At 34.4% G+C, this 26,891-nt stretch overlaps 2 protein-coding genes across 6 annotated transcripts; both read right to left on the bottom strand.

Moving 5' to 3' along the window:
• Positions 1 to 1,069: 1,069 nt before the first annotated feature.
• LOC120081562 lies at positions 1,070 to 8,557 on the bottom strand. Of its 5 annotated transcripts, none has more exons than XM_039036557.1 (10): positions 8,397 to 8,557; positions 8,155 to 8,298; positions 7,996 to 8,079; positions 7,787 to 7,826; positions 4,094 to 4,133; positions 3,604 to 3,695; positions 3,176 to 3,309; positions 2,231 to 2,299; positions 2,033 to 2,142; positions 1,478 to 1,516 (listed from the first exon to the last, which is right to left on the bottom strand). In XM_039036557.1, exons 1-9 carry the CDS (start codon positions 8,477 to 8,479, stop codon positions 2,136 to 2,138), a joined length of 693 nt encoding a protein of 230 aa, XP_038892485.1. In that variant the 5' UTR covers positions 8,480 to 8,557; the 3' UTR covers positions 1,478 to 1,516; positions 2,033 to 2,135. The 5 variants fall into 5 exon arrangements, with proteins under 5 accessions (XP_038892486.1, XP_038892485.1, XP_038892487.1 ...); XM_039036559.1 differs by having other exon boundaries at positions 3,679 to 3,695; XM_039036561.1 differs by lacking the exons at positions 3,604 to 3,695; positions 4,094 to 4,133.
• Positions 8,558 to 9,719: 1,162 nt separating this feature from the next.
• LOC120081452 (exocyst complex component EXO70A1-like) lies at positions 9,720 to 17,788 on the bottom strand. Its single transcript, XM_039036330.1, has 12 exons — positions 17,415 to 17,788; positions 16,980 to 17,075; positions 15,071 to 15,276; positions 13,919 to 14,173; positions 13,414 to 13,552; positions 13,129 to 13,341; positions 12,109 to 12,314; positions 11,479 to 11,679; positions 11,301 to 11,400; positions 10,998 to 11,107; positions 10,754 to 10,900; positions 9,720 to 10,264 (listed from the first exon to the last, which is right to left on the bottom strand). Exons 1-12 carry the CDS (start codon positions 17,583 to 17,585, stop codon positions 10,147 to 10,149), a joined length of 1,962 nt encoding a protein of 653 aa, XP_038892258.1. The 5' UTR covers positions 17,586 to 17,788; the 3' UTR covers positions 9,720 to 10,146.
• Positions 17,789 to 26,891: the final 9,103 nt, after the last annotated feature.

Raw genomic sequence — 26,891 nt, 5'->3', positions numbered from 1 at the left:
ACGAGTTGATTTTTGGTTCTTTCGCCGTGTTGGGGCTTTTATCCCTACAATTGGTATCAGAGCATCTTGTTTAGTTGATGGCTTTTTGCGGTGAAGATCGAAATTAATTTTGGTCAAAATGGATGAACAGATCGCAAAATTGCCTAGAATCTACTTCCAGACGTTGTTGCGTTTTCCTAAGGGTTTGCGAAGCAAGCGTGGTCATGCGGTTTGGGTTGGTTCGCGGTCCGATTTGGTTGGGTTCAATTCATGCTGGGTTGGCCTAGTCCTAGTTGATCTTGTCTGATTCTGGAGCCATAGAAGATGTTTTAGGATATTTTAGGATATTTTTGCAAAATTAGTGTAATTTATTGCTTTATTTTTATCCTAAGGACCAAACTACCGATTCATTTACTATTCAAATGTTTTATGGATGTCATTTAGGTAAATTCCACCATAGGCTAAACATATTCATGCATTTGAATATATTATAAGAGTTATAATGTATGTCATTAATGCATGATATACGATTTCATGAGTTATTTAACGTATTTTGTTATGTTAAATATACAAAATTGGAGAAGCATATTACATGAAATTAGTTAGATAAATATAAAATGTTGTATTTATTAATGTCTTGTGTATGCCTATACTAACTTGTGCTACTAGTTAGTTTAAATTTTTAATTTAGTGATTTATAAATTTTATTTGATCGTCGGAGAGAGATTTGCAACACTCGCTTTTCAATCCTTCACATTCTACAAGATCCAAGGAATTTTACGTTGTAGAATAAACTAAACTTCAACAAATTTTGATAGGAGAAAAGTGTTAGATGAAAAATTAAAAGTTCAACGCTTAAATTGAGCCAAGCTGAGGCAATTACACCCCTAACTAGAATCATTCACAATTTTCTTTCTCATGTTGATGAACAAAATTTGATTGCTAGACCATACCAAGCCAAAATCCATCAATAAACATAAATTTAATATTATAGCTACACTTCGACAATCCCTTCACTTGTAGGTTGAAAATTTGTAGAAAATCCAACAAGTGGAAATTAAATATTCATTGGAAAGAAAATAACATGGCATGGATTTAAACACATGACCTTCTACTCTTATACCATGTTAAATCACTAATTGACATGAAAATTTAAGCTAATAATTGAAAATAAATTTAATAGCGTATCAACCGTTTTCGCAGAAAATAAAGGATCAAAGCATCATGACCATACTCAAGAAGCTACACAGGAATGATCAACCGTTGTACATTATCTTCAAAACGAAATTGAGAAAATATAAACTTGTAATAGTTATAATTGACTGACTAATGTTCTCTTTTCCATTGAGGAGATACAAAGTGTAACTCTAAACTATAATGGTTCAGTGTATTGGATGGGCTTGATAGAGTTTAATCTTTTCCAAATCTCATCATTGCATGAGTCGCCAACATCGTACATCTCCGAGTCATTTCCAAAATTCGACCAACCATTGGTAACTGTACTGTTTCTCTATTCAAAAGTGGTTTCTTATTCCACCTGATAAAAAGTCCCATATTCAATTATCACATAAATAACAACTATAGTATATAGTCAAACAGTTGAAGATCCGTTTGGTTTAAGGTTTTATAATTTCTCGTGCAGTCCAGACTACTCAAAAATCTAACTACAGTTCGTCATGTAACAAACATTTTCTTTTGCTTTCCTGTGTAATTGGAGGGGATTTTACAAGAATGGATGCATGATAGGAATAGTATCAGGGTGTTGTTAGAGAGAAGGAAATGGAGAAGATATGCAATATTTGGATAGTGTAGGACTTGAGAGTGATCTCAAGATTGGGAGGGTCAAAATACCTTAAAATTAGGTTTATCTTGTAATTCGGTTATTGTTTATATCTCAATATACTTGGGTTCTATCGATGCAGCATAGGATGTATTGAAGTTCAAAATGTAAGGCAGCAACTTGTAAGCAAAAGAATGATCAAAAGGCAGATGCCCTTCAAGGCAAGAAGATAATTCAAAGAAATGTGAAGGTGAAAAACGTTTGCCAACATACCAGTCCTCATGACGAACTATTTTTCCTTCAACAACATGCAACTTGATGAGTGATTCCAAATCTATGTTTCTTCCCATAAACTTGTAGTGTTGCTTATTATCGACTATAATCTGTGTTCAAAATTGAAATTCTTGTCAACTATAAACGTTAATAAATTGATACAGAAGAAAACAATAGTGATTGTGCTTGGTCATGCACCTCGTGTTTTCCAGGGGAAATAAGTTGTTCTTTGACATTATATTCCACAATTCTTGATTCATTGAAGACCTGAGGAGTACCAAAAAAAAAAAAAAAAAAAAAAACCTTAAAAACTGCAACAAAAAGTAGAAGATTATTTAGAGAAGATTTCATCTTTTCTACCCCCTAAACATTCAAATCCCTTTAATAAAAATCCACTATATTGATAGGAGTGGAGCTGTAAGGGTAAGCTCATTCGTATAATAAAAGGTGAAATTCTAAGGTATTCTTTATAGAATTTTCACATATAGAAAAAAAAATCAAACTATTTACAGAAATAGTAAGAAAAAACACTACACTGTTAAACTTCTATATCACCCTTTATCAATAATAGACTTGCATCAGTTTCTATTATTGATACTATCGGTGATAATAGACTTCTATTAATGATAGACTTCTATCAATTTCTATTTGGTAGACTTTTATAATTAGTTTTGCTATTTTGCCATCACAACTATAATTAAATTTTGCTATTTATGTAAATATTTTCCCTTATTTTTTTACTTGTGAAAATCTCCTTTTTTATAATGTGAATTTGGTATCCAATAGATGTGCGAATGTGTTTTTTCTAGTTCATACTAGAGTATCTCTAAAATATCAATTTGATGCATAGTATAAAAAAGTAAAAAATATTTTAAAAAATTGCAAAAACCACCCTAAAATACGTTAGTAGTTGCAATTATACCGTCAAATTTTCTATTACAAAAATGAAGCCCTCAAACTTAAATAAGTGTTAAAGTTAGACACTCCAACTACACCCTCCAACTTACCCTAACCCATAAGCTTGAGTTTTTTTATTATTCGATTACAATCAACACCAATTAATTCGAGTCAAATTACTTTATCTGATTTGATAATCGTATTTGTTGGGTGAAAATTTATTTTTCAAAATAAGAGGAAACCAACCTTTGGTTGGAGAATCCCACATTGGGGAATTTTGAAAAGTAAGCCTCCCTTTTGTACTCCAACCTTGGGCTATGAGTTTGGCCCCCAAGGGGTACCCATGTTTTGGGTTCCGTTCTTTGCTCAACCATTGTGACCTGACCATTTTATTCATCGTCAGAGGGTCTTGCCGTTAACAATAATTTTAAGACCTCTTCGACTGGGAGGAGAAAGATATTCTATGTAAGAACTTTATTTTAACTGATGAGCCGTTATCTCAAGTTCTAGGTGGATCGTTGCAATAATTAAGATTCCGTTTGCTAAAATTTTATTTTTTTTAATTTTTAAAAAATTTATGTTGTTATTATTGATAAACTGCCCCCTTTGTAGAAGGACTTTAAGAACACTTTGAGGCATAAGACCAAGGAGTTCTCCTTGGAGAGTCTTATCACCCGGGTAAGGATTGAGCAGGAAGCCCGGAAACAGGACCAGACGGAAGAGGTGAACGCCATACTTGGGAAACTCACCTCTACCATGGTAAAACCTGACAAAAAAATCAAAGAGAACAAAGAGGAAAGGTCAGAACCGTGGCTCCAGCAACCAGAACCAACAGAAAAAATAGAAACCCCCATCAGGAGAAACGTTACAGTTCCTCTGCTTTAATTGTAATAAATTTGGACACAGAGCTAGGAACTGTAGGAACAAGCGTCATCTTGCTGGTTAGGCGAACCTGATAGAATAATCGTTAGTTGCCATGATCACAGAAGTAAATGTGATCAGTGGTTGTGAATGGTGATGGATAGACACTGACGCTATGCGCCATGTCTGTCACGACCTTAGTCTCTTTAAAACTTATATTGAAACTAAGAATAAGAATATTCTGTTGGGGGATCGCCACTCTACGAAAGTTGCTGGAACCGACAAGATGGAGTTGAAGTTTACCTCCGGGAAGACCCTTACGTTGAAGGACATCTTGCACACTCTGGAGATAAGAAAGAATTTCTTCTTAGGCTATCTCCTCAATAAAGTCAGGTTTACTCAAACTATAGGGGCAAACTTATATACCCTTACCAAAAATAATGTATTCGTAGGGAAAGGGTATGCAACTAAGGGATGTTTAAATAAAATTTAGACCTTAATAAAATGAAATCTTCTGTGTATATGTTGTGTTCTATGAATGTTTTGCATGCTAGACTCTATCATGTGAGTAAAAATTTAATTAGTAATATGATTAGGTTGGAAATAATACCTAAGTTATCCACGACTGAATTTGATAAATGTGAGCATTATAGTCAGGCTAAAATTACTAAAATTCCGCATAAATCTGTACTTAGGATTTCTGAGCCTTTAGATTTAATTCATTCTGATTTATGTGAATTTGAAGGCATCTTGACTAGGAACAATAAAAGATATTTCATTACTTTTATTGATGACTACTCTGATTTTACTTTTGTATATTTGCTGAAAAACAAAAGTGATGCTTTTAATGCCTTTAATTTATTTGTTTCTGAAGTAGAGAATCAGTTTAATAGAAAGGTTAAAATACTTCATAGTGATAGGGAAACTGAGTACAACTCGGACAGTTGTAGTGAATTCTTTAACTCACATGGAATAATACACTAAAAGATCGCACCTTACTCTCTTGAAATGAACGGAAAAGCTTAAAGAAAAAATAGAACTTTAGCTGAGCTAGTAGTTGTTATTTAACTTAGTTCAGGAGTCGCGTCTTATTGGTGGAGTGAAATCATCCTTATCATGTGTTATGTCCTAAATAGAATCCCAAAGTCTAAAAACAATACTTCACCTTACGAAATTCTCAAGAATAAGAAACCAAATTTGTCTTATTTTAGAACATGGGATTGTCTAGCCTTTGTAAGGATTCCAGACCTGAAAAGGAGAAAGTTGGCTAGTAGAGCTTATGAGTGCGTCTTTATAGGTTATGCCTTAAATAGTAAAGCCTATGGGTTCTATGATCTAGTAAACCAAGTGATCATTGAGTCAAAAGATGTCGACTTCTTTAAGGATAGATTTCCTTTTAAATCAAGGAATAGTAGGGGCTCGAGATCCAGTGGTCTAACCCTAGTTAGAAATCCTACCTTTACAGAGGAAACAGACCCAGAACCTAGAAGAAGCAAAAGAGCTAGAACTGCCAAGGATTTCGGGGATTACTTCCTGACCTATAATATAGAAGAAGATCCTAAAGATCTAAAAGTTTCCCTGTCCTCAGTAGATGCCAACCTATGGCAAGAAGCCATAAATGATGAGATGAACTCACTTGAGTCAAATAGGACTTGGCACTTAGTAGACCTACCCTCGAGTTGCAAGACAATGGGGTGCAAATGGATCTTAAGGAAGAAACTTAGACTTGATGGAACTGTTGACAAATTTAAAGCTAGGTCAGTGGCAAAGAGTTTTAGACAAAGAGAAAACGTAGATTTCTTTAACATCTTCTTCCCTATCACTAAATTACCTCAATCCGTCCTATTTTCTCTCGTTATCCTTTATAACCTCGTAGTACATCAGATGGATGTAAAGACCGCTTTCCTAAACGGTGAACTTGAAGAAGAAATTTACATGGAACAACCTGAGGATTTTGTAGTCCATGTTCAAGAAAATAAGGTGTGTAAATTAGAAAAATATCTCTATGGACTAAAACAAGCTCCTAAGCAATGGCATGAAAATTTTGATGACCTTATCCTATCTAAAGGTTTCAAGGTTAATGAAAGTGACAAATGCATCTACTATAAGTTTGAAAATAACATTTGCACTATCTTGTGTCTATATGTAGATGATTTGTTGATCTTTGGGTCGAACTTGCACGTCATAAATGATGTGAAATCAATATGGAGTGCAAACTTCGACATGAAGGACTTAGGAGAAGCTAGTGTAATCTTAGGCATAAAAGTGAATAGGTCTGAAAAGGAAATTTCTTTAGATCAATCTCACTATATAGAAAATATTGTAAAGAAATATAATTACTTTGAATATAAACCAGTATGTACTCCTTATGACCCTAGTATTAAGTTGTTCAAGAACACTGGTGACAGTGTTAATCAATCTGAGTATGCAAGCATCATAGGCAGTCTTCAATACGCTGCTGACTGCACTAGGCCTGATATAGCTTATGTTGTAGGATTACTTTGCAGGTTTACATGCAGACCTAGTAAAGAGCATTGGAATGCTATAAAAAGGGTAATGAGATACTTGAAAAAAACCCAAAATCTAGGATTACATTATCAAAAGTTTCTCGCTGTCTTTGAAGGGTTCAACAATGCTGACTAGAACTCTCTTTCAGATGATTCAAAGGCTACAAGTGGCTATATCTTTAATATAGCAGGTGGAGTTGTCTCTTGGAAGTCCCAAGAAACAGACTATTTTAGCTCAATCTACGATGGAATCAGAAATGATAGCACTAGCAACAGCTAGTGAAGAAGCAGGTTGCCTTAGAAGTATGCTATCAAAGATTCCCTTATGGAAAGAGCCGATACCAGCCATATTGATCCATTACGATAGTACTGCAACAATCGCAAAAGTTCAGAACCATTATTAACGGAAAGAGATGACAAATACGTCGTAAGCACAGTACCTTAGAGAGTTTCTCACTACTGGTGCAGTTAGAGTGGATCATATACGAACTGATGAAAATTTGGCAGACCTTTTGACGAAAGGACTGGCCAGAGAGAAGGTTTTCAAAACCCCTGAGACTCATGCCTATAGAAAGATGAATCACTGTGAGGAAAACCCAACCTGTAGACTGGAGATCCCAAGAAACAAGTTCAACGGGTAATAACTTATCACAAGTGATATACGGTGAATCATGCTAAACCAAACACAGAATTTCATTCCAATAACTTAGAGTCTGAGCATGATACCTGAAGCGTAAGAAAGGTTGAACTCAGTTCTTAATGAGATCTATACTTGATGACAAGTGGAGTATCTAGCTACAGAAGTACTCTTGATAGACTCACCTATGTGAATGTGGAAGTGGGGGCCGCTTCCTATGGAGTTTTTTAGGCAAGCTCTCTGAAGCGTTCACTAAACCAGGATACACGTACTAGGCCTTAAAGCACGGACTTTCGAACCACACCCTAATGACACTATGTGTGAGATGCTGTTAGAGATAGAGTTCAAAACCAGGGATTACTCTAGTATATTTTGAATCATCTACACTAGGTAAAGGTTCAAGTCGTAAGACACCTTTGCCTATGCACAGTATTATATAGATTGAAACTGCTCGATGAAAAACTTTTTTCTCTCTTTTGTTTAAATTTTCAAGTGGGGGATTGTTGGGTGAAAATTTATTTTTCAAAATAAGAGGGAACCAACCTTTGGTTGGAGAATCCCACATTGGAGAATTTTGAAAATGAAGCCTCCCTTTTGTACTCCAACTTTGGGCTATAGGTTTGAGCTCCTAGGGGTACCCATGTTTTAGAGGGAGTGAGGAGATAAACCAATGTAGGTGAGCAAAGTGCAAGGTCTTGCGTTAACAACAGTATTCATATCAGCAATTTCAAAGGAGAAAAGAGATATCTCCTCTAGAAAAGAATCAAAGTTGAGTGAACTTACAATCGTAAACGTGCTGTGTTTTTATATGTCGAGAGGAATCAATTGCCAAAAGTGTAAAGTGATACAAACCTTGGACAGAGAATAAAATGCCGATTTGATTTCCTTCACTCTGCAGAACCGAAAACCAGAGCAACTCTTAAATAGACAATTACGACTTAATACAAAACAAATGATGCTTAACTCCTCGTAGTCACTAATGATCTTTCAATTGCTCTTTCGAATATACGAATAAAAAATCAACAAGTTCATCTTCTAAAATTCAATCCAACAATACATACCCGTAAGCTCTTGTAAGTGGATCCTCAAACGAAGCATCAGGAGCGTAGATTTCAAAATCCCGAGGCGTTGCAGTAGATCCATACCTAGATGGATAATCTCATCATTCAAAAACCAAAAAAAGAGTTAAAAAACAAGAGAGAATCGAGAAAGGAACTCACAGGTTGAGGATGTGAGGTATGATATCATCGGCGAAATGCTTCGTGAATTTCGAATCGCATCCCTCCTTGCTGCAGGATTCAATGGTTGGATCCGCTGTGATTTCACCATATTCCGCCATTTTTAGGAACAGTAAGGAACGAAGCCTAGTACAGAAGGAATTTCCAGATAAAGAGAAGATGAAGAGAATGATGAAATAAATATGCAGTTGAGTGAATCGAAGAAAAAATAAGTTGATGATTACCGGAGCGAGAGTGGTTCTTCGAGAATGGTCCAGTTTTCTCGGCAGCGAAGCAGAGCCGGAAGCCTCAGCCTCCACAACTTCATTTTGAGGTGGCCTTCAGTGGCGCGCAACGTGGCATCTTTTTTGCCCTTTCAAATCTAAACTCTCTCTTCAAAAGTTATGTTTTTATTATATATAATAAAAGGACAAATTATAAAAACTACCCAAATATGGGTGGTAATGACAAATATATCTTCAAACTTTCCATTATAAAATTGAATTGTCAAATTTAGACAAGTATTACAATTATACTTTTAACCTTAAAATAGTAGTAGAAATCAGATCCCAAATGATAAAAATTGAACTTTCAAACTTATTTACGTTTGATGGTCCAACTTTTACACTTTGAATAAATTTGAGAGTTCAATTTTTATAATTAAAAATTTGAAGCTATAACTGTAATTACTACCAAATTTTAGAGGTGTGTTCTATAGTTTGCTTTATATAAAACAAAGTAAAACGTTTACCTACTATCTTCATTGCTTATTTGGCGCGTTAACATACTTTTAAGAATAGGGAGAAAATTTGTAATACTACGATAGTACCTACTATAATCATATTTTCATTAGCAATCAAATGATACTCATTTATTAATCATATTTCATGGACCTCATATAATTTTTAAATTCTGCTCGACTTCTAAATTCTACTTTTACGAGCAACGAATGGAGGTTTAGTGCGAAAAAGTTGTCTAGTGGGGGGGGGTGCTGGGCTTTACTCTACTAAATAACCCTTGTATCTAGCTAGCAGTTTATTCCCATAGTTTAGAGGTTTTCTACATGTTGAACTCAAAAGATGACTTTTTGAGCAAAAACGATATTTTTTTTAATATACATTTTAAGATTAATTTCTAGATAACTTAGGTAAAAGGACATGTTAAAATTATTCACACCCAAGTAAATAACCATGGAGGGTAGACAACTTAAAACAAGTATCATTAAAATTATTGTTTTTGTGTATGGAAGAGAACTTTACAAGCTATAGGAATAATTTTGTGCAAAGACAATAGGAATTTTGGTTTGTTAAGATGTAAATCATTTTTGTAGTAAAAAAATTACTATCAAATCAAAATTTTGTTGTTTGTGAATGATGTTGAAAAGAAACATTTTAATTTCTCAACTTCTCGACTTCATGCTTATTACCGCCCAAACTATATTCATCTCTATGCATCCATTAGTCACACATGGAAAAGAATTATTAAAAAAAATGCACCCAAGACAAAAACCCTCGAGGGAGAGAAAGCAAAGAAATGCCTTTAGAGAACTACAAAGAATAATAATAATGTTAAAATAACAATTAAAGGGGGGAAAACATCCTTGAGAATGATGGAATGTTTCAAACTAATATAACAACAATGACTTTGTGAGCTTGATATTAATACATGAATGACATCTTCACATGGGATACAAGGAAAGAAGAAAAAGAAAAAGAACACTAACTTCACAAAGTTCCTATATATACATTGTAGAAAAAATAATATAAAGAGGAAAAACCATCCAACCCATGCAGGGGAAAAGGCAAAAAATCAAAAAGGCCAAGGTGCTGACAACACTGTAATTTATGCAATGATGCTAGGACTCATCACCAACTTGATGAAAAGAAGGAACCTCAGATTTTGAACCTCCAGAAACAGGGAGCAACTTGAAGCAATGACTGTAAGTCACCAAGCCGACTGATCTTCGCGCCAGAGAAGAGACCACGAACTGCCTATCTACCGCTTAGGTTCACTCAAGTTCTTCCCTTCGAAAAATTCTCCGAGCATCCTTTCGAGATCCTCTGGCTGGTATCTAACATACTTTTGGGGATTCTTTCCACCATCAATCAGTGGCCTGTGACAACAAATGCAGATTTAATCAAATGTGAGGAAATATTGTTATGAGCAAATGCACAAGCTCCAATATCGACAGAATGACAGAGGACGTCAAACTAAAACATTTACATCCATTATGAAATTAACAAATAAAGAAAGCGAGAAAACGTAAATAGTAAAGATCAACACAGAGATTTACATGATTCACTTTAGATCCACGGGCAGAGAGAGAGATCAATTAGATAGAAATATCTTATTGCAGAGGTACTACTAGAGTTAAGATGGTTTATATATAGCGCATCCCTTTAAACGCTAAGGCCAACATCGTAAATAACATAAAATATGAATACAGTTTAGCGAAACCCGTGCTTGGTCATTTAGAGTGCAAAATAACAGATTCAAGGTAATTCCAACATCAATTCGATACTCGATTAAAACTACGACTAATTTTAAACATAGCCATAAATATTTCAGAAACATCAAAGGGAGAGGGATCAGGGATACACACCCAAAACGTTTTAGGAAGGATCTGTATGCAGGAAGTAAGACTTCAGCAACTGAGAGTCTTAGAGACTCCCGCAACTCAGTATCAGGAACTGCCCATTGAGATTGTCTTTGATGCAGTTCCTCAAACTGCATGTTGAAAGTCTTGAACCTGGTAATAAAACAATACTCGAGTTACAATAAAAGTATTAGAAAGAAAAGTGAACTGACAAACACATTTAGTGACATAAAGTTATCGTGACGGTAACCTGTCTTTAATAAGTGCCTTAGAAACTCCGCTACTATTTCCTCCATCTATACCAGGTACACTGCCACCGCCAGATGAAGTTAACCCTTGAACAGAGAGGCATTGTAAAATCTGCAAGTTTTTTTTGGTAAGGACAACAAGGTACAAGGAAACTAAGCTTTAAAGAAAATTCACGAACTTTGGACCTCCAAAGACGATGGGCTTTAGTGGGTTTACTTTATTTGTTTCTACAAGTCAAGCTTGTAATGTTTTAACTATCAACAAAAAGTATGTGTTTCTAGTCAATACATATATATTTGATCACCTTTGACCAAGCATTCCTTTTATACTGATTTGCATGTTGTTGTACGACCCTCCTATGTCTCTGAACCCAATCGTCCCCTAGCAAATCTTTAGCTTCAGATCTACAAAGACCATCATTTAATAAGTAGCAAGTTTTGCACAAGTAAACAAGTTCTAAAAATAGCATGTGTATTGCGCACCTGCGGACAGATCTAACTATATAGTGAATGTTGTTCATGAGAAATAAGTGAGTCAAAGCAGGATCTCTGTAATGCTTAGATTTTCCATCCAAATTAGATTGAAGAGCCTGCATTATTTGCATTGTGACAGTGGCCAATTCGGAATTAGTTTGACCACTATCTTCAAATTCTTGAAAAAGCTGCTTCAAGGTTGCTTGATAGCTGAAAATTTTCAAGTGGAAATTTGTGGATCAACAAAAGCACTAGTAAGAAAACGTAGATAGACTGAAACTGAAGAGATAGCAGAGGGCCAGAGGCAGCAAACTAAAGCATCTAAAGATTCACTAAGAATGCAGAATGATGTTTTCCGTTTTTTTAAATGAGAAACCAAATTTATTGAAACATTTTTTTTCTAGAAAAAAGAACTAATTTAAATTGGCAACGAGCAAGGAAGCAACAGCATCATCGATAGTCTTTAGAGACTTTAGTAATAAATGGTGAAGAACATTTTTTGCAGGAGAGTGTTGAATAAAATCGACTGCTTTTCATTATGAATAAGATTAGACCCTCAAAACATGTATAAATAATCAAACCATATGGATCAAAATGTGAATTCCTAGATATCCAGAAGTTGGCATAAGATTTACTTACTCAAAAAGAAATTTGACATAATTAATCACATAGCTTGTTAAAGGATGTACAGTTCCATCCAACACCGCAGTTTTTGTGGCATCTTTTTCAACAGCTTCCTCAAAATCACCAAATGTATCCTTAGCTGTCTGTGCAAGCCGTTTGGTCAAACCCGATGCAGATTCCCTGATCTCATTGCATGCTTTACCCTTAAAAATCGTCTCTATCTGTACGAGTTAAAATGTCAATCAATAACTGGATAAAAATTTACAGTCTGTCATTGGAAAAGTAAAAGTTTAAGACAAATATATGGTAATCTAATTGTTTGTGGCCGTCCACAGGTCTTGTCTAGTTGTATAGTAATTGAAGTTTTCATATAGCAAAGGGGAAAAAATTAATGGGGAACCCATTTTTTTACTAATTGGAAGCATTTTTCCATATTGGTAGTCCATGTCCTAAAGGCCAGAAAATGCAAGGAAAATATGCACGCAACTTCAAGTGAGCTGCATTGAAAGAAATGGAACATCTCACCCCCACCCCACCCAACGGGTGGATATGATTTGAAAAGGGATAAATGAAATATATGTAATAAAAATCCAACAAAGAAGCATTCTTATTGATAAAAACCGAATGAGAAAAAAAATGAAGAATAAGGGCAGCCAAAAAAAAGCTCACTAAAGGAAGGGGGCTCCAATCAAGCAAAATAAAACCTAATGAGCAAAAGAAAGGAAAGTCCTTAAACAGCAGTAATTAATTAAAAAAGAGATCTCTCTTTAGAGTAATGATATGACTGGTCAAAAGAATGTGATAGATCGACAGTCACTTATGACACAGGTGAGAAAGAGACTTTTTTTTAGGAAAAACAACAAAGAAGGTTATAGTACAAACTTTTTTTCTTTTCATCAGGGCTCAGAGGAAAGGAGACAGTGGTTGAGTTGGAAAAGCTCGTCATTTTGCAACCACCAAACAGAACTCTAGCTAGATGGTGGATAACAACTGGTACATGCAACATGCAGGTGAAAGCAAAAGCATTAGTCATACCTCAGAGTGAAGCTCTCGCATAATTTCATACATGTCCAAAAGTACAAACAACTTTTCTGGTGACCTCTTGCTTTTTGCAATCGCCTCCCCAAAACTGAATAGCACAGACACACTACTACTTGTAACCTCTGCAAATGATTGATCTCTCAGCGATTCAAAGCCTTCAAATATTTGATCGCAAACTTTTCGTTCACCAGCAAACAGCAGTTTAACCTGTGATTAAGCATAAATTTTATTTGGAAGCCACAAGAAAAACTCACTAAACATTAAATATAATGTGCTTACTGCAATACGCATAAAATGAATCCAGTTCCCAATTTTTGCCTCTAAAACCTCCCATGCCATCTTCTGGACATCATCTTTGCTAAGTTTTTCAACTCCTAATTTTCGTAGGCTTTCTTCCAGAACGACTGAACGGGTATCCCTGGTCAAAAGAAGATATAGAGATAAGCCTCTCTCTCTCTCTCTCATGAAATTTTTTCTTAGATATAAAGTCATTTTAGAGAAGATGTTTGGGTTGGGAATTTCTTTTCCTGAGAGTACGTTCTGGCCAGATCATAGTAGTCGCATCGTCTCTTTAACCATACTATTTTTCCCTCAAGAAGAAATGTCAATGATGTCGAAATAGATAAGTTTCTTCAGTTCATATAGGGTTCTTTTATAAGTTCCTCGAGATATGGTTTGGCCCTCAGTACACCAATATAAGAATGGAGATACAAAGAAACATGCACAAAAAATCAAGTCAAATTTACAGTTACAAACATTTATTTAGAAAAATGGAGCTTCATACCTGTAGACTTTTAAAATTTGTTGTTGATGACCAGCTTGAACCATTTGCTGTGATAAATCGTGCAGCAGTGGTAGAACACGTGGTGGTATGAGAGTGGGAGGTGTGTAGACAGCAGTCTCTAAGCTATTATCATGATGTGCAGAATGATGATTTGAGGAGTGATTCTTTCCACCTGAATCATGGCCAGGAGATTCTGAGGATGGTTGCAACGATTTTGGCAGACAATCGAAAAGACGCTCAGGCTCCACAGGTTTGCTGAATTGCCCCAACAAATATTAAAAACTACATGTGAAAACTTAAGCTCCAGTAATATGCACTGCCCATATAGAGAATACCCATATATATATATAGAGAGAAAAAATAAGAAAATTAATTTTTAAAAGTTACCTCTTATCCCTATAATTATTTTTTAATTTAATTTATTCTTAAAATTTTTTAGACTAAAAAGGTACAATTTGAAAATCCAACAACCAAATGCACCTATTCTTTAAACTCAAGGAACATAAGGACTAAAAAGGTAATATTACCACCTAAAAAAAACGAAAACAAATAAATAAATAACGTTTAGAACCTTTCATACCATGTTCTCTATTCTCATTTATGAATGCATAAAGACTGTCTGCTAAAGAATTTAACATCATTTCGTAATTCATCAATTGCCCTAAGATAATTCTCTAAATCCTCATGTGGCCCTTTCAAGTATTTTTGCTTCTTTCTTGTGACTTGAACACAATTACTTCTTATATTTTTCAACCAATGATAACTAAAGACAGAAATTGATGGAATGCTCCTCCCCCTTAGGTTTAGGGACTTCTCATCCGCGCAAGGCCTTTAGGCTGTCTCTTTTGACATTTTTGTCTATGTGAATATCTCTGTTTCTTATAAAAGAAAGAAAGAAAGAAAGAGGGGACAAGGATAGAAATCAACAAGTAAGATTTTGTGGTGGTTTCTTCCCTTTTTTTTTTTTTTTCACTTTTTTAATGGGAAAAAAGCTAACAATCCCAGAGAAAAATGAAAGAGATTTGCGGTGGTTCTACAAATGACTTTTTTTTTTAATAAGAGATGTTTTGTACTTCCAAGAAAATTCATGAGTCAATATAGAGGCATTCTTATAATGCATGCAGCTTTCTTCCAAAAAAAAAATGTAGAAACCTGTAGGAAGATAATAGCTGTCTGAACTCATCTTCCAGCTTTGAGATGGCTTTTGCAAGCAGATTATTTGCCTGGTTAAGCACCACCTCGCTACTCTTAAAACCTTTATGGCCACTAAAGAATTTGATAATGTTTCTTAATTGACCAATTGCCCCGAGATAACTTTCCAAATCCTCATGTGGCCCTCTAAGTATTTTCGTTTCTGCCTGCACACCAGAACAATAGTTAATAAGCAAGATGCAATACAGGTCACACGCACACCTAACCACATTCAGAGGTTTGTCCAGATCTTCAACATTAAGACCTAACAATTTTAGCTGGCCCTTGATAGTTGTCCATATAATTTCTATTCCATAAAATATTATGAAAGCAAAACATATAAGATGCCAATTATATTTTTCTGGACTTGGAAATTTAATTTTATAACGAAGATCTTATTATATTTTAAGATTTTCCTTCACACATCCGTAATAATTCTCTTGGACTATTACATTTTTTAACCAGAACTTGTTACTTCACTTACTACTTGAAAGAAATTCTAATGCATAAAAAAATGGTACATATAAATAACACCATCATTAATTGTTCCTTATACTCTTCGTTTTCAAATTCTATTGCTACTAGTTACCAGGTCCTAAATATAACTCATCTAAATAACAGACATTTCTAAACTAACATGCCCGACACAAACGTGCACACATCACTTGATTCACTCAGCTTAATCAAATTGCATTTCAGGAACCATGAATGGCTTAATGAAGAGGAATTCCAATATAAAGATTCAATGTCTACAACCCTAAGAAAAGAAAGGTATTTTTTTTCTGAGCAAGGACATGTTTTTGAACCTGCTCCACGATTCAAGTACTATAAGGAGACAGGATTGTGTTAACATCCCAGGGGAAGACCAACGTAGGTGTCAGGAAGATCACCAATATACTCAGCTACTCCTTATCCGAGTAGAAAAATTGTACCATCAGAAAATAAAAGATGAGAAAGGTGAATCTACCCTCTCCCGAAATGAAAATCCTCAACAAATCCCATAGACATACTCGACGAACTAACTTGATAAGGACGTCAACAACCACACAGAAATGGGATAAAGGATCATCCTGCTGAAACCCCCATCCTCGTAATCCCAAAGCCCATCCTCTAGAAACTTCATCAAGAAAGGCCCCATTGAAACAGATTTTCTCAAAATCAATGGGCCCCTCTCATTGGTAATTTAGATCCTCATTCATAACAAACTTTCTATAATCAATTTACATCACATAATATTGACTTGTTTTAGATCTTGGCCTCAAGGAATTCCCAAAAAAAAAAAAGAAAAAACAAACAAACAAACAAAAAGAGTTTGGCATGGAACAAAAATTTTCATCATTAGCAACGTTACTCTTTTGCTTGTTTCTTGGGTAAGGTAAGATTCAAGGGTACACCATGCATCATGATTAAATGCTCTTAGAAGATTTATCAAGTGTAATAAGAACCAAAAACACACACACAATTTCGTGCCATCAGACTATTTATTGAGAATCTGAATTGAAAGATATACACATAAGAGTTTTGGGTTTGATGAAAAGCAAGAAAATGCAGCTTCAAACTTCTCTCATATCACTTTGGATATTATCTTTCAAGTCATGATATTCATTATTCAGTTATACTTGACAAGGCATCATTTCCCTCACCCACCCAACCAACCGTAATTAGTACATTTGGTATCAGCTTCATGTGGCTGTTGGTTACAATAATTTTTTTTTCCCCCTTTTTTCCCTTTTTCTTCCTTTTTTTTTTTTTTTTTTTTTTTTTTGTGATAAGAATGGGTATAAGATTTTTAAGCTCTTACACAACTAAATGGATGAAAAAATAACTAAGCAAGTGAACTGACCAAGCTCGAAGGATCAAAAAGACCAACCTGACGAGAGAGATCAAATTGTGCTAAAATAACCTCCGCAGCCTTCAAAGTCTTATCAATGTTCTCGTGAGCTTTACGAATTGAATTAGTTCTAATCTGCAAATTCCCCAAAATAATTACAAACCTAAACAGTAAGAATCAAGAACAAAACCACTACACCACGGAAAATACGGGAAATAGACAAACTCAAGATCGAGCAGACAGAGTAAATAAAAGCAAAAAAGGCAAAACCCGGATCTGAAATTCGATTCTCAAGAGAAACAAGCAAAATACCAAACAAAAATGAACGATTCTCGCATAGTAAAAAGGAAGTCAACCGATTCAATTGGTCGGAATCAACCAAGAAGACCGATCCAGCCATGTAAGATTTCTCGACAAGGAAACTTTTCATCATCCTCCCCCACCTTTTTATACAGAACCAAACAGAAAGCAAACCTGAGTAGGACGCATGGCGGTTTCGAGAGCAGAAAGACGATGGTCAAAGGAACCGAGAATTGTGACGACGTTATCAGTAATAGTTTGGCTTTTTTGCAGTGATTCTCTCATCTTAGCCGCTCTTTCTCTCAGAAAATTATCCCCCAAAGTTGCAGTTGCAGGCACCCCCATTATCGGGCTTCTCTTCGTCTTCCTCAGCTCCTCTGAATTCAAATTTGATGGCCTTGAAAATGGAAGGAAGAAGAAGAAAAATGGAGGAGTTTGAGGTTATATGATTGTGGGATTTGACAGGTTGTATTGTATCTGTACAACCGAACCATGAAGCTTTGCTTCTTACAGACCAAGTCTTCTAGACTTGCCTTGGACCCTTTTCCATTGCTTTTCCTCTTTTTCTTCTTCTTTTTCTTTCTTCCTTTTTTTTTTTTTTTTTTTTTCTAAATCAATTTTATTCCGCTAATATTTTAGCCCCTCAATTTTGACATATAATGATTTAGTTTCTAAATTTTAAATTTTATAACTTTTTAGTCTTTAAATTTTACTATATAATAATTTAGTCCTCTAATATTAAAATTTAATAAGATTTCTTGCATAAATAAACCAATAAATTAATCAAAGATTCAATATTTTTATAAAATACAAAGTCTACATCATAAAATACTAAAATTTAACATGTAATTTTGAGAAAAAAAAATTACGTTAGAGACTAAATTGTTACAAATCTGAAAGTACAAAGACTAAATCGTTACATAATAAAGTTTATTGACTAAATTATTACAAAATTGAAAGTATAGAGACTAAATCATTACAAGTCAAAATTGAGAGATTAAATTGTTACTTTTATGAAAGTTTAGTCTATTTTTCTCATTTTCTAATTTTTCTTTTCTCATTTTCTTTCTTTTTTTCCTCTCATTTTCTTTCTCTTTTTCCAACCTTTCTTCTTAAAGAAATTTTTGTTAGTATCCTACCTATTATGATATTACTTTCGACATTTTTTTGGCCAAGTTTCCAATTTATATTTTTTTTAATAAAGTTTCCAATATAATTGTAAAAGGTTTTCAGGATAATTATTTCAATTCTTTTTATACTACAAATTTAGGCTTTCCCATTTTTAAGTTTGTGAGTAATAATTTTCGAAACGTTTGAAGCTAAAAATAATCGATTTTGATCCAAAACTTATCGGATTGTATTAATTTGGATTTGAAATTGGACTCTACACTTGAATAAGTGTTGTAGTTGTTACCTTCCACTTATTTTATGCTAATTTGTTGACTAATTTTTAAATAAGAAAGTATTAATTTGTTCACTAATTTTAACCAAATTGTAAATTAGACTTTACACTTAATGCCTCGTTTGTCCCACTGAAAATGAAATAAATCAACGATAATTAAAAAGAGATCTTTTTAAATATTAAAAAATATTTACATTTTATAGTAAAAAATTCCAAATGCACAAGTACTTTAGGAACTTTTTGCTATAAAAGTACTTTAGAATTTTTTGCTATAAAGTGTAAATATTTTTTGAATTTTTTTATTTGTAAGAGTTTCCTAATTAAAAAAGTGGATCACAGTTAATTATATTTGATGTTGTTTACTTATATTATGTACTTTTATTGACATCTAGGACCTACATCCAAATCTGTTATAGAAAAAACGTAAATTGATTGACGAGCGAAGGGTGGTTAATTCAATTGCGCTTGAAAATTATGTGTCTATCATTACTGTTGCAGATATTGTTATTGTTACAATATGAAAATTATGAATAACGATATGAAAATTATGAATCTGTCACATTTATTGTCAAATCTATTGTTACTATTATCGTTAAGTTATTGTTTAACCCTAAACGAGAATGGTAACAAAAAAGTGACAAATTCATAATTCTAGATAACGTGATAAAAAACAATCCAATTACATTTACGATTGAGGTCTATTAAGATAGATTCATCAATGAAATTCCAATCCGATTACACCAATTTTCAGTACGAATATGTAAACGTGGCCTTAAATAAGTGTTGCAGTTTTTACCTTCGATTCAATTTACACTAAGCTATTTACTGATTTTAACCGACACTTATTTAAGTGTAAATTGAACTTTACGCTTAAATAAGGGTTGGTTTTTACTCTCGACTTAATTTATGCTAATTTGTTCACTAAATTTAACCGAAACAAATGCGTGGAAAAAGTTTCATAAGCTCATTAACTTCAATAAAATAAAGTTGCAAGAAAATCATCAATTCCATAGTGTACAAATGTTTTAGAATTTGTTGAGCGCACAAGATAACATGTTTTTTAACGATATTTGGATGGAGAAATTATTATATCAAAATTGCAACAATTTTATTAGTTGACCGATAGGGTTGCAATATTTTATCTAAGTATCAGATACAATTGAATAAAATTAGAGGTACAAATTGACACAACCTGACAAATTTATGGTTTAAAAATTAATTATTTTTTCTTAAAAAAGTCTAATATATCTGTCAACCTTCAATTTTGTATTTAGTAAATCTAACACTTGTTAATAATTCTCTTCGTCTGGTAGAACACTTACTTTCCAATTCTTTTTCTAATAAATTTGATCGTTTTTTAATGTTATATTTTGTTACGTATTTTTAAAGTTTAAAAGGCTATTATACCAAAAAGAATTTAGGGACATATAACTTTTTCTTAAAGAAAACTTATAATTTTTTTTTAAAAGAAATTTATTATACACCATGATTAAAATATCAATTTTTTTTCAAGGATCTATCTTTAGATATAACATTTAATTATTTTTAATCATCAATAAGATATAACCAATACTTGTTGTTGATTGTTAAGCATGTTAGGTGTTTTGGTTTGGATTTGATTGGGTTTTTTTTTTTAAGTTATGATTGAATTGTTATGTTGAAATTTTATATTGTTGTGTTTGTCTTTTGTGCCTTAACTGTATGCCTTTGTTTATACTCTCAACATTAGCCTTTAGTTTGATTAGTTAACACTTGAAATTGAATTATTACATTGACGTCCTTGCTTAGATTTTTTTCTTTTTTGGTTTAATAACACAAGGTACAGAATTCGGATTTTTAACCTCTTAATCCACATTATATTTTGTATATAATTTTGATGTTTGTTTAATAACTTAGTCTTGTGATATCGTGACTCCGAGTAAGCATTTAACTTCAGTAGTTATTGTTAGCAAAAATACTTTAAATCTATAGTGAATAGATATAATCCTCGGATCATTTATGCTAAATTGTCAAGAATAACATCTTGGATTCCATTGCAAAAATTGACAGCAATTATAATGTGGTTATTGTCTTACTCAACCAAAACTCTGAATGCACTAAATGGGATCTCTCTTTAGATGGAATTAAAGAGAGATTGAGTGTTTATTGTTTTGGTATATTGGGGACCATAGCCCTAAGGTTCTTTATATACTAGTTCAATTAGAGTTTCCATTAAATCCTAATTAACTAGAAATGAGCTTCTATCCATTAAGTCCATACTCAATTAGGAACCTAGAGCCATAATAGGGCTCAATCTAATAAAATAACCCAATGTGATAAAATATTAATCCACATACATAGCCCATACTTTAATTATATGTATTACGATTTAAATACGTTTAACGACAATCTCCCACTTGGGCTATGTCTGTGTACCTAATATAATTATATCACATAAACTTTAAGCGCGCATAAACAGGTTATTTCAATAATGGAACTCCCCTTTAATTCAATTTGGTTCATCTTCTGTATTAGCACCGAATCAAGGTGGCTTTCCTTACTACCCTTGTAACTAAACCTTTCTTGATCACCAATTCCAATACGTTCAATGATATAGATCAAGTATGGATGGATGGCATGAAAACTACATGCAAAGTGATCTAGACCATGCCTATTTTCAACTAGTCCAAATTTCTTAGTGAGATCATTATTAAAAACTTTATGCTAAACCACAATCGCTAAACTGCATGCATGATAAAAAAAAATAAAAAATAAAAAAAAGTTCAGATAATAAAACAAAATAAAAAAAAAATAAAGCCAAAGAACATCCTCAATAACAAACTTCCACTAAACCATAGAATCAGAAAAGTGACTAACACTCATGTAAGCAACATGCTCATGAAAAACTTTAGGTGGTAAACCTTTCGACAATGGATCATCCACCATAGAGTTTATTCCTATGTGTTCTATCGAAATTTGACCATTTTGAACTCTTTCTTTAACAACCTGAAACTTTACATCTACATATTTTGATTTCATATTCTTCTGTTGTTGTTGGAATACATCATTGCTGACTTATTGTGACAAAATAGTTTTAGTGGTCTTTCTATGCCAATCACTATCTATAGCCCAGTGACAAAATTTCGCAACCATATTCCATGATTGGACGCCTCATAGCATGCTATAAACTCTGCAACCATGATAGAAGAAGCTATAAGTATTTGTTTAATACTTTTCTAGGATACAACTCCTTCAGCCAACATGAAGATATAGCCTGAAGTGGATCATAAAGTGTCTTGGCATCCAGCATAATCGGAATCAGATACCCAATGATCTCCAATACGTCTGATCTCCAATAAACGAGCATATAATCTTTTGTTCTCTATAAATACCTCATAACCCATTTGGTTTCTTTCCAATGGTTCATCTCCGGGTTGCTCAAATATCTGCCTAACACTTCAACTATGAATGCAATTTCTAGATGCATACATACTTGAGCGTACATTAGACTTCCAACAACCGATACATAGAGAACCTTCAGCATCTCCTTAGTCTCGAGTGTGGTCTTAGGGCATTGACCTAAATGAAATTTATTACCTTTAGCAATTGAGGTATCTCCTGGTGCACAATCTTTCATGTCAAATCTACTCGAAATATTTTCAATTTAGTTCTTTTGTGACAATCTCAAAATACCTTGAGAACGATCTTAGTATTTCAATTTCATACAAAAAAAAAAACATCACCAAGATCCTTCATCTCAAAATTCCTTTTGAGAAATCTCATAGTTGTTGGGGTTGATGCCCTAAAGTCTCGTGTCCTGTAGTTTGTAAACAGTACATACGAACACCTGTGATTGTTAATATATGATATTTACTTCACATCTTGTTGTTTTGCTCATTTACTTGTTTTAGTTGCTTTACCACAAACCAATAAACATCAAATCCCTGGTTATCTATATGTGACTCAAGCATTTATGTGATGACATACAAGTAGATCATGTATTGAGTGATAACCAAAATGGTCTGTAGTATATGGATATAGGAGGGAAACCTTATCCAGGTAACACTACGGACGCGGCCCGCTTTATGGAATGGTCACAAGTGTTGTGGCTTGTCACATATGATCTAATCCTGATCATTCATGTTGGGGATATGTGAGCGGGGGCGTCCTATACAAAGAGTTTGTATAAGACCTGACCACGAAGTGTTAATGTCTCGTTATATAACACCGTTCATGACAGAGACTTCACTTCACTAGGATGACCATAGGTAACATGACCTCAATCCTGAGTGAGTTGAGAAATCCTACCATCGAGGGCGGTCTTTTGATTTGTATGGGTGCGAGTGGCCAAGTTGTCGATTCAAACCTACCATTTTGGGGATACGTCTGATTTGGGAGTTGGAAACTTAACTACACAAGAAGAAATTCACTCTTTTCCTGGCGTAGGGGTATGTAGATAGATGGCTCCCTTAAGGGCTGATTCCAGGGCTTGAACAATGTGGTGCCATACACCTTCTCCTGACCCGAGAGGTGTTCACACATAGTTGGACTATGTTGTATTGTTCATTAGAGGAATCAGTGGTACTTAAGGAGTGAGATGTAACTACAGGGGCAAAACGGTAAATTGGCCTAGCTGTACTTACGAGCATCTATGAAGGGTCATCGTACTCATGATTGGTTATATCCAATGGACACAGAAATATATCTGTAGTAAGAAGAGTTCAATTGTTGGTCTTTAGTGGAATCACTGATACTTAACGGATGGTGAATCTAGTGGCTAAAGAGTTTAGTCAGCTATTCACGTACCGTTGGAGCTTCAGCCACAAGTCAATTAGGTCACCTGGGTAGCTTGGATAAAGTCGAGAACCAGTATTTGGGGTTTAATTTTGAAATGTTTCAAATTGACAAGAGGAAGTACAATTATTATATGATATTAATTGAATGGCAATTATGTATGATATAATTGGCTAAATGTATGGAGATAAAATTATTTTGGAGGAAATTAGATATAAATATGATTATTATCAAATATAGGAAAAATACTATAGTAGATATATGATATCAAACTATAGGATATAAATATAATATGATTATATTTATTAATAAATTAATTGATTAATTAATTTTTAATTAACCAATTTTCACGTTTAGTAAATGGGAATGTGGGCACCGAAGGTTATGGTAACCGATGGGGATACAAGCTGAAAATCGTTTTCAATTTGTGAGAGAATTTAGTCGTGCAGAAGAAACCCCGCACCCAAAGAAATTATGAAAGACTGATCATCGAGAGCCTATACAATAGCTTCTCAGTCGTCTAAACGATCTCTAACTCACGCATTCCTTAACGATCGTACATCAGTTTCCCTAAACGATCGTCCAGTTTTTCCTAAACGATCGTGTAGTTTTACTATACGATAAGCATCCCCACTATACAGTTAGCGAAGTTCTTTCTCAGTGCGCTGTTGTCGTCTACACGATTCATCTCCTCCATCTTCTACAAACTCACCAGAGCCCACTCTCTGGGTTTTGACGTCGAGGATACCTGGTCTCCCTATTGGTGGTGTTGTCTCCGACTTCTTGATCGTGTACATCCGGATTGTGCAGTATCAGACGAGAGACTCACCGAGGTGCTGGTAGATCGGTGGAGTTCTTCCGCTGCCATGGGTTCATACATTCGAAGATCGTCCTCCTCTGGTAATGAACCCTTTCTCTATGCTTTATTGTATACTAGCATGTTGTCATGTTGTTGTTGAATTTTATTATGCATAACTTTAATTTAGAATTATATCGTTTATATTTTGATCACTATGAAAATTAGAGCGATCTAAACCCGCTCATGGAATTCTCAATTTTGAGTTCCTTCAATAGTGTCATGCAATAAACCTACATCATTACTTATTATAAGATGTCATCGACATATAACACAAAAAAGATTGATTTACTCTCACTCAACTTGTGATATAGATGATAGCTTGTAGAAATACAAGTTATTGTAGCCTTTTACTTAGAATTATGAGCGCTAATAAGCAGAATATGTGTTAATAATACCAAGAATTCATGTGAAAAAATGAGCTTGCGTCGACCAGCACCGAAAATCCTCACTAACCCTATATCACGCGTTATTCGGCATCAAAATGTCTATTTTCACAGCTATTGCAGGAATTGATTGCATGTGTTGATCCCAGATCGCTGCAAGATTGACCGCATGCGTTAATCTTTGTGAAAACTAGTTCGTCGCATGGAGTGTTGCTTCCACAGAATGATAATAGTGATAGAAGGTTGATCGCAGGGTGGGTGGAATGCGTTGATACTTCAGAAGAAATGAGTAGGAACGCATACCTTGGGAGTGTCAACAAGATAAAATGATGCCAACATTTCCCATACTGCGGCAGAAGTGGCAGTGAGTCAGAATGAGATTATCAATGTTGTCGGCATTTGAGCTCTATAAATAGAGCCTTGGAGCCCAACTTCAAACCATCTGAGTTTTTGCCTTAGGCAGATTCTTGTGATCACAAATGAGAGCATGAGCAAGAGATTCTTTGAGAATTCTTCACTTCCTCAAGCCCTTCCGAGTGACGGCTGGAGCTTCACCAGAGATAGAGCTCAAGAGAGACATCTTCACCACTCATCCATGGCACCATCGATAGCCTTAACACTCTTCAGATGAAAAGCAAGAGATTGCTTACATCTAAGCCTCCACCTCTCCTCTTATCTCTGTATTGTATTACATTTTGGCTTAAGACATTAATACATTTTGTAATCAATGCATCTTTTTAGTTCCTGCAGCACCATCTTCATCATCATCTTCTTCTTTATCATCATTGTCTACATTGTTGAGTTATGTGTTAATTTCAAGAATCGCATACTCAATCATGCGGCCTAGAGATATGACACATGTAGCAAACCATCGAGAGGTGTGCGTTGCACGAGTATAGTGAGTTAATCCTCTTTGCTTGGTGTGAGGCTATCGTAATGCTTGTCTATGAGCTGAGTAGCTATAACCAATTGTCTGAAAAGGTAAGTAGTGGAACACACTAAGCACAGTAAGCAGTGTTTCTAAATATAGGAATGATCTTATGCTCAATCCAACCATGCATTATAGAGATATAAACATGCGGCTGGCCACCGAGAGGTGTGCGATGCGTTAGTGTGGCGAGCTAGGATTACTTTAGCGACCAAGCATAATGATGCGGTGAATTAATTTCACCCACAATTATGTTTCTTCATTCACCTTATTACATGTTAATAGTTATAGCATCTCTACCATTTCTCAGACTTCCATTACTCAATCTGTTTAGTTAGGAGTAGGAGTAGCGCATAATCCATTAACTTCTGTCTTTTTACTTTTATTCATCGCCTTAAACGCATTACTTTATAAACATCATTTAGTTACCAGTCTCTGTGTTTGACCTCGGATCATCCTGAGAAACTTGCGTTCTCGTTATACTTGGTGAGAAAGCAAGAAAACTTGTGACAGGAACGCATGTTCATCGCATATGCGCTTAACGCATATTGTATATTCTTCAGCCCAATGCATGACCATCAACGCATAGATATTAATGTATATCAAAAGACAAGTGCATTTTTCCTCTTCCTTTTTCCTCAAACAATAAACAATCTTCCACTATATTCACCCCAAAACCAAAGGTGGTTATCACTTCATGGAATTTTGTGATACCATTGATGAAAGGCTTGCTTGAGACCATAGATGGATTTCTTCAATTTGCACACCATAGACTTTGAATTACCAGACACAAAGTTTTCTAGTTGTACCATATAAATTGTCTCATCAATGTTCCCATTGAGAAACACAATTTTTATATCCATCTAGTGTAGCTCTAAATCAAAGTGAGCTACCAATGTTATGATACCCTGAAAGGGTATTTCGATGAAACCGGAGAAAAAGTCTCTTTGTAATCAATACCTTCATTTTGAGTAAAATCGTTGCAACAAGATAAGTCTTATATCTTTTGATATTGCCATGTGAATCCCTTTTGGTTTTAAATATCCATTTACAACCTATGGGTTTCACTCCTGATGGCAATTCGACAAGTTCTCAAATGTCATTGTCTTTCATAGATTTTATTTCCTCTTCCATAGCATTTATCCACTTTTTAGAATTAAAACTTTTATAGAGTTTGTTGGAAGTTGATTGGATCATCTTCCATTATACCCACATCATCATGATGTTCTTGAAGAAATACAATATAATCATCTTGAATTGCGCTTCTTCTTTCTCTAGTGGATCTCCTTAGTGGCACTTCTTGAAG

The sequence above is a fragment of the Benincasa hispida genome, chromosome 7 (genome assembly GCF_009727055.1).
Source record: "Benincasa hispida cultivar B227 chromosome 7, ASM972705v1, whole genome shotgun sequence".
Taxonomy (NCBI): domain Eukaryota; kingdom Viridiplantae; phylum Streptophyta; class Magnoliopsida; order Cucurbitales; family Cucurbitaceae; genus Benincasa; species Benincasa hispida.
Note: the sequence above shows the minus strand (reverse complement) of the source record. Positions and strands in the feature narration are given on the sequence as shown.